Source organism: Cebus imitator, unplaced genomic scaffold (assembly GCF_001604975.1).
Source record: "Cebus imitator isolate Cc_AM_T3 unplaced genomic scaffold, Cebus_imitator-1.0 Scaffold6, whole genome shotgun sequence".
Taxonomy (NCBI): Eukaryota; Metazoa; Chordata; class Mammalia; order Primates; family Cebidae; genus Cebus; species Cebus imitator.
The window spans coordinates 13,361,300-13,369,564 of record NW_016107321.1 but is presented as its reverse complement, the minus strand read 5'-3'; the positions used below and the strand labels follow the sequence as shown (position 1 = coordinate 13,369,564).

General features: G+C 43.5%; 1 protein-coding gene and 1 non-coding gene across 6 annotated transcripts in view; both read right to left on the bottom strand.

Moving 5' to 3' along the window:
- The window catches only part of RMND1 (required for meiotic nuclear division 1 homolog), a 45,364-nt gene continuing 37,099 nt past the window's right edge, over window positions 1–8,265 (bottom strand). For all 5 annotated transcript variants that reach the window (XM_017539076.2, XM_017539115.2, XM_037742206.1 and 2 more), the window contains 2 exons: window positions 827–943; window positions 1–399 (listed from right to left, as the gene is read on the bottom strand). In XM_017539076.2, coding sequence (XP_017394565.1) covers window positions 367–399; window positions 827–943 — 150 coding nt within the window. In that variant the 3' untranslated portion in view covers window positions 1–366. The remainder of the gene's footprint in view (window positions 400–826; window positions 944–8,265) is intronic.
- LOC119472809 lies at window positions 4,247–4,406 on the bottom strand. Its single transcript, XR_005201990.1, has one exon. It is a non-coding gene; the product is annotated as a U1 spliceosomal RNA (small nuclear RNA).

Below are 8,265 nucleotides of genomic sequence, written 5' to 3'. Positions count from 1 at the left end.
TGAACATTTATTTATTTTATTTTTTACTTTTGAGACTGAGTCTCACTCTGTCGCCCAGGCTGGAGTGCAGTGGCATGATCTCAACTCACTCCAACCTCTTCCTCCCGGGTTCAAGAGATTTTTCTGCCTCAGCCTCCTGAGTAGTTAAGGTCACAGGTGTGCCTAATTTTTTTTGTATTTTTTAGTAGAGATGGGGTTTCACCATGTTGGCCAGGCTTGTCTTGAACTGACTTAAAATGATCCAACTGCCTCGTCCTCCCAAAGTGCTGGGATTACAGGCATGAGCTACTGCACCTGGCCAAACATTTATTTTTTGATTGTAGAACTTGAATTCATCTCTTGCAGTGACACTTTGGTTTCACTTGATCAGAAAAGTACTCGTCCCAGCTCAAACATTACCTTAGGATAAAAAGTGAGAATTACTAATTTCATGACAGGCAAATTGTGGGTACAAACTACAATGACTTCCAATGAGAAAAGCTCCTGATAAGGTAAATACTTGAGTTTCTCACATGGCAGGCTGTGAATGGGAGGCACAGGTGTTTGATTTGATGTTGGGCAGTATATTATAAATTTACAACTAGAACTTTTTCCAAATGCTGTCTTTAAAAATGTAGAACCTTGAGGTCTACTCTAAAGTTTTTAAAAGTGGAACCTTTTCAAAATTTACTATCAATGCATTTGCAAATTTGAAACTTCAAATTAGTAATGGTAACAAAGCCTCTTTCCTGCTAATAATTTTCTATCTCAAACTATCTTACTAGCATAGCCCCTGTATTTGTGAAAAGAGTATGTAACATTACGGTACACAGCATTTCCATCTTACCTCTATGGTAATGAGGATGACAATCATCCACTCCAAGCGGAGTGCCCTCTTCTCATTCAGGTGATTCCGCATTAGATCTGTTAGTTCCATGCAGTGTTGAAGTTTTTCGTTCATGACCTGTGTAAGAAAAATTTTAGTAACATGTATTTATACTTAAACAATTTAATACTGTCATATACATAAGAATTCTATAGCTGTACAGTGAAAAAATCTTGCTCCTCAGTCCTCTCCCCAAAGGCAGGCAGAAACATTATCAGTTTCTTGTGAATCCATCCAGAGACATTTTGTAATGCACAGATTTAACTGCAAAAAATACTTTGCACCGGGCGCGGTGGCTCACGTCTATAATCCCAGCACTTTAGGAGGCCAAGGCGGGTGGATCATGAGGTCAAGAGATCGAGACCATCCTGGTCAACATGGTGAAACCCTGTCTCTACTAAAAATAGAAAAATTAGCTGGGCATGGTGGCTTATGCCTGTAGTCCCAGCTACTCCAGAGGCTGAGGCATGAGAATTGCTTGAACCCAGGAGGCGGAAGTTGCAATCAGCTGACATTGCCCCATTGCACTCCAGCCTGGGTAACAAGAGTGAAACTGTATCNTAGCTGGGCATGGTGGCACGTGCCTGTAATCCTAGCTACTCAGGAGGCTGAGGCAGGAGAATTGCCTGAACCCAGGAGGCGGAGGTTGCGGTGAGCCGACATCGCCCCATTGCACTCCAGCCTGGGTAACAAGAGTGAAACTGTATCCAAAAAAAAAAAAAAAAAATTGCATCCTGAAGCTCTTTGTAAGATTTTGATGGAAGAACTAAAAATACAGTCTTTGAGTCCTAGTAGCTGCCCTTTTTAGCAATATAAAAAGGCAAACTTGAAACTTAATTATTTTTTAGCAAGACCTAAAGATAATTTCTACTACAAAACCTATGCTTGACATTTGACTTGCTGCGCACACACCACTAGATGGCATTGGTTTTAACTGAACTGCAACAGTTTTAAATTGTGATGCCTCAAGACGAGCTGGCTGTGGGGATTAAAAGAAAATAAAGTTCCTGAATTCAAAACTTGGATGTGACAACTGTCATTACCTACCTAATACCTCTATATTAATCACTTGCTTCTGGAAATTGGAAATCCTGGAAGCATACTTAAAATAGTTTGTTTCATGGGGTATGCTGAAGTTTCAGGTTTGGTCAGTGAACATTAAGACACGAATCACAGGTACGTGTTCAGGGGTTGATTGGAATGTGTTAGTTCACCATGTTATGACTTTTGCACATAGCATTAAACTGCCTTACTAGGCGGAGCTCGGTGGCTTATGCCTGTACTCCCAGCACTTTGAGAGGCTGAGGCAGGAGGATCACTTGAGCTCAGGAGTTTGAGACCAGCCTGTGCAACAGACGTGTCTCTACAAAAAAATTAGCCAGGCATGGTGGCACATGCCTGTAAGTCCCAGTTACTTGGGTTGGGGGGTGCTCAGTTGGGAGGATCGCTTGAGCTCAGGAGATTAACACTGCAGTGAGCCAAGATTGCATCACTGCACTCCAGCCTGGGTGACAAAAGTGAGATTCTGTCTCCAAAAAACAAACAAACAAACAAAAACCTGCCTTAGGGAACCACAGGGTTAACTCACTGAACCATACTCATCAGCATTTGCCCCTATTTCCAGATCTATAGTCACCCTGTAGTTTCTAATCTGTATAAATGTTTAAAGCATGCCTCTTTCCTCTTCCTTCCTTTCCCCTTCCTCTTTTCTTTTCCTCTTGCCCTTTCTTAATATGTCTACATTGGCTGCTTGATCTTGGTCTTTAATGTTCATCTTTAAGCTTGCTTTTCTCTTCAAACTGATTGAGCCCTCTTCCCTTTTCTTTCAATTTAGGCAAAGAACAGGCAACATTTTCTTTCTCCTCTACCTCATCATTACCCAACTTACTCCTTAGAGTTTGTTTCTATTACCACAGCTCTCCTAAACATGCCAAGTGTCCTATTAAGTCTAACAACTTACCTCACTTAACCCATGCATCTGACAACACACTGAAATGTGCAAGCAAGAGTTCCTACCACTACGGTATGGTTTCTATTTCATTTAAGTATAGAGGCCTGTATGCTCCGTGCTTGCAGATAAGGGAACAAAGAAAAAAAAAAACAGGAGAGGCTTCACAGTGGTAGGCAATGTGAATTAGGCTTTTTTTTTTTTTTTTTTTTTTTTGAGATGGAGTCTTGCACTGTTGTCCAGGCTGGAGCGCAGTGGTGCAATCTTGGCTCACTGCAACACTTGCCTCCCGGGTTCAAGCAGTTCTCCTGCCTCAGCCTCCTGGGTAGCTGGGACAGGTGCGTGCCACCACGCCTGGCTAATTTTTTATATTTTTAGTAGAGATGGGGTTTCACCATGTTAGCCAGGATGGTCTTGCTCTTCTGACCTCACGATCTGCCCACCTCAGCCTCCCAAAGTGCGGGGATTATAGGCATGAGCCATGGCACCCGTCCGAATTAGGCTTTAAAAGGCAGCAGACACGAAGAAAAGGTGGGCGGGATGTGGGGGGATGGGGGCATGAAGGAAGCATTTCAAGCATAGGAAACAGCACAGAGACAAGCATAGCTAGATTGTGGTCAACCTAGAAGTGCTTGGAAGTAAGGTTAAGAAGGTAAGTTAAGGCCGGGCGCGGTGGCTCAAACCTGTAATCCCAGCACTTTGGGAGGCCGAGGCGGGTGGATCACGAGGTCAAGAGATCGAGACCAACCTGGTCAACATGGTGAAACCCTGTCTCTACTAAAAATACAAAAAATTAGCTGGGCATGGTGGCACGTGCCTGTAATCCTAGCTACTCAGGAGGCTGAGGCAGGAGAATTGCCTGAACCCAGNCCTAGCTACTCAGGAGGCTGAGGCAGGAGAATTGCCTGAACCCAGGAGGCGGAGGTTGCGGTGAGCCGAGATCGCGCCATTGCACTCCAGCCTGGAGAACAAGAGCAGACCCCAACTAAAAAAAAAAAAAAAAAAAAAAAGAAGGTAAGTTAGCCGGGGGCAGTGGTTCACACCTGTAATCCAAACACTTTGAGAGGCCAAGGCAGGTGGATCACCTGTCAGGAGTTCAAGACCAACCTGGCCAACATGGTGAAACCCTATCTCTACTAAAAATGCAAACATTAGCCGGGTGTGGTGGCAGGTGCCTATAATCTCAGCTACTTGGGAGGATGAGGCAGGAGAATTGCTTGAACCTGGGAGGCGGTGGTTGCAGTGAGCCAAGACCACGCCATTGCACTCCAGCCTGGGTGCCAAGAGGGAAACTCTGTGTCAAAAAAAAAAAAAAAAAAAAGTAAGTATGTATCAGATTGTGAGAGGTACTGTGTACCACACCCCAGAGATACTTATGTCCTACTTCTTGGAATCTGTGAATATAATGTGGTAAAGGAGAATTAAGATTATATAAGAAATTAAGGTTATTAATTAGCTGATCTTTTTTTTAAAAAAAATTTAATATAGAAAACGGGAAATCATAGGGGTCAGCATATCTGGAGTGCAATGGATAAGCCTCGCCCTGGGAAAACCACCTTCGTGATCATGGTATCTCCCCTGTCAGTTAAGTATTATTAGCTGATCTTAAGATGGGGAGATAATAGTAGATTATGTGGGAAAGCCCAATGTAATCACAGGGGTCCTTAAAAATGGAAATGGGTTCAGAATGATACAATATGAGGATTCCACTGGCCTTTGCTAGATGGAGGAAGGGGCCATGAACAAGGAATGTAGGTGGTCTCCAGCCACTGGAAAAGGTGAGGAAATTGATTCCATCCAGTCTCCAAAGGGGCATCACACCTTAACTTTAGGCCATGCCACCTACAGAACAGTTTCTGTAAGCCACTAGGTTTGTGAAAGTTGCTACAGCAGCAATTAGCATGTCATGCTAGAATATCTGAACTTCATTCTGCAGGTAATCGGGAGGCCTCTGTTCAATCTGGAAGTATAACATTTACTGTACTGTGCTGGGCAGAGAAGACAGAATGGTGAAATAGACGTATCTCTCTGCCTTCCAGTCAAAGGGTGCAGAGACTGGAAAAAAGTCTGGAGACAGAGTGAAGAAGGAATTAGACAAGTCCAGGTGGGAAAGGAAGGTGAGGGGCTGTAGGGATGAACATTAATAGGTGCCAAAGGCAGGGGTCACATGGTATGCCTCTGTTTCACCAGCCCAGGGCCTCACACATAGGCTTTCAATAAATATTTGCTAATGAATCCATGATACTTAGAGGAAAATAAAGAATGTTTAAGTGGATATGGAGGGTGAAGGAGAAAAAGGACACCCAGATGACTTTTAAGTTTCTAGTTGAATGACTAAATAGGTGAGGCTAGCAGGTCCTTCTATGAGCTGCAATAGAGAACAGAAAAGGTTTAACATTTTCATGGGGGGAATACCGTGAGTTTCATTCTGCAATCATAATCATTGACTAATTCTGCAAATATTTTTGAGGACATACTATATGTGAGGACTTTGCCAAGAACTGGCAAGAAAATAATCATGGTCTCTGATCTCATGGGGCTTAAATTCTAGTGGAAAAGGTACACACAAAATTTTCAAAAGGATGCTATGAGATAATGTAAATGAGGAAGATGTGCGAGATTGGGGAGGCAACTGGAAACATTTGGAAGGCAAACGAGAGACTGGGATTAGAGAGAGACATTTGAAAGTCACCAGGAGAAGGTGGGACTAGAAGTCATGACAACAGACGAGTGCTCATGGAGTAGGTGGCATCGGGAGAGATGCCTTGATGACAGGACTTTGGGGACACCGATGTGAGAAAATGGAGCGAGGGATCCACTGCCAACTAGTTTCTGTCCCATAACGCTTGTGGAACTGCCCTCTGCCTCCAGACCTCTGCCCTCAACTTTTTACCATGTCTTATGCCTCCTCACCCATTTTCTCGACTCTTTCTTTCGTCTTTCGCGGGGGGAAACAAGGACCAACTTTCTCCTAGCACTACCATCGCTCTTTCTTTGTTCCATCTGTTTTCTTGGAAAACTGTAAAGCTGGCTGAAGGGCAGGACCAATTATTTTTCTTTTGTATTATGTATAATGCCAGCACGATGCTGAGTCTAACTCTTTCAAGCTCTTCTTAATAACCTTCACATAATCCAATAAGTCTGAACTGCCTTCGGGATGCTGAGAAAACTCTCTTGAGAAATGTAGTTTGAGACCTTTTAGGTATGCTTCATAACTCATGCAGAAGACTTAACACTAACAAAGATGTCCCAGAGTGAGACTGAGGAATGAAATAAAGAACCATTAGCTGGTTCAGATTACTCCAATTGATTAATATTTTTCTGGAATAGTTGGATCACTCAATTCGAACCTAATTCAAGGTTCGGGTGCTATTATAAACAGTATTTTTAAAATTTCAATTTCCAATTGTGTATTGGTAGTATAAAGAAAGGCAACTGTTTTGTATATATTGATCTTGAAACCTTGATAAACTCACTTGTTCTGGTAGCTTCCTCGTAGATTCTTTAGGGTCTTCCACATACAAGATCATGCTGCCTGTAAATAAATTCAGTTTTTGTTCTTCTTATAGGAGACTTTATCTATTTATTAATTATCTTTTGGGAGATAAGTCTCACTCTGTTGCCCAGGCAGGAGTGCAGTGGTGCAATCTCAGCTCACTGCAACTCTCACCTACCATGTTCAAGTGATTCTCATGCCTCAGCCCCTCACGTAGCTGGGATTACAGGGATGTGCCACCACGCCCAGCTAATTTTTGTATTTTTAGTAGAGATGGGGTTTCACCATGTTGGCCAGGCTGGTCTTGAACTCCTGGCCTCAAGTGATCTGCCCACATTGGCCTCCCAAAGTGCTGGGATTATTGGCATGAGCCACCATGTCTGGCCTTACAAGAGATTTTAAATCTTAGGGATATAGAGCCACCCATGAAGGACTGACAATGTGTTCAGCTGACATTGCTTATGGCTTTCTCCACAGGGACTGGGGTGGCTTTAGATTTTTCCAGCTGCTCATGTGCACAGAGGTATAGATGTGAACCCGTCACGGGGAGACTCAATCTCAAACTGGCCTCGATACCAGAATGAAGAGTACATTCAGTAGAGGCAGAAGGGGCCTGGGCAGCCTGCTTGTTCTCCCGGGTGTCCTTTCTATACCTGCTGTTGATCTTAGCCATGAAGCAGCTGACCACTTAGTTGTCAAGGCATCCTTCACTCAGGTGGGCATCCTTAGTTGTAGACATGATTTCAGTAATTCCATCTTGAACACTGAGGATGGACAGATAAAAAATGCCACCAGGGTCAAAGATCAGAACATTAATTTTGGCATTAATGTTCTTGTCCAAGCCAAGAGCAGTGGCATTTGGCTTGCTAAATTCAGAACACAATGAGATCAACAATGGTTCCACCATCTTTATGACCTGCACCTGTCAACTAACTATTAAAGTAATTGGTAGTATGAGGACCATGTGGGTCAGTGGTCATAAAGTACAATTCTAGAATGTTCTCCTTTTTCAAAACCACTGTGGCAGGCAGATTTCTAAGATGACAACCAAAGACTCCCTACCTCCTGGTGTTCACTTGTGTGTAATCCACTGCCCTCAAGAGTAGGCTGGACCTAGTAACTTGCTTTTTTTTCTTTTTGTGATGGGAGTTTCACTGTTTCACCCAGGCTGGAGTGAAGTGGCACGATCTCGGCTCACTGCAACCTCTGCTCCCCCAGGGTTTAAGCAGTTTTTCTGCCTCAGCCTCCTAAATGGCTGGGATTACAGGCATCCACCACTATGCCCAGTTAATTTTGTATTTTTAGTAGAAACAGGGTTTTACCATGTTAGCCAGGCTGTTCTCCTAACCTCAGGTAATCCACCCACCTTGGCCTCCCAAAGTGCTAGGATTACAGGCGTGAGCCACTGTGCCTAGCCATAACTTCCATAACTTGCTTTAAAAAAAATTTTTTTTTTTTTTAAGAGATGGGGTATCACTATGCTGACCAGGCTGGTCTCAAACTCCTGGCCTCAAGTGATCCTCCCATCTCAGCCTCCCAAAGCGCTAGGGTTACAGGCATGAGCCACTGTACCTGGCCCTAACTTGCTTTTAACAAAGAGAGCACAGCAAAAATGATGGGATGTCATTTGTGTGATTAGGTTGCAAAAGACTGTGACTTCTGTTTTACTAGCCTTTTCTTCCTGCAATCTCTCTTGCTCTCATTATTAGTCCATTCTCTCATTGCTATAAAGAAATACCCCAGACTGGGTAATTTATAAAGAAAAGAGGCCTAATGGGCTCACGGTTCTGCAGGCTGTACAGGGTAGCATAATGCTGGCATGTGCTTGGCTTCTGGGGAGGCTTCTAGAAACTTACAGTCATGGTGGAAGGTGAAGGGAGAGCAGGCAGCTTACATGGCAGAAGCAAGAGAGCGCAAGCAAGGGGAGATGCAGGTGCTACAAATTTTCTTTTCTTT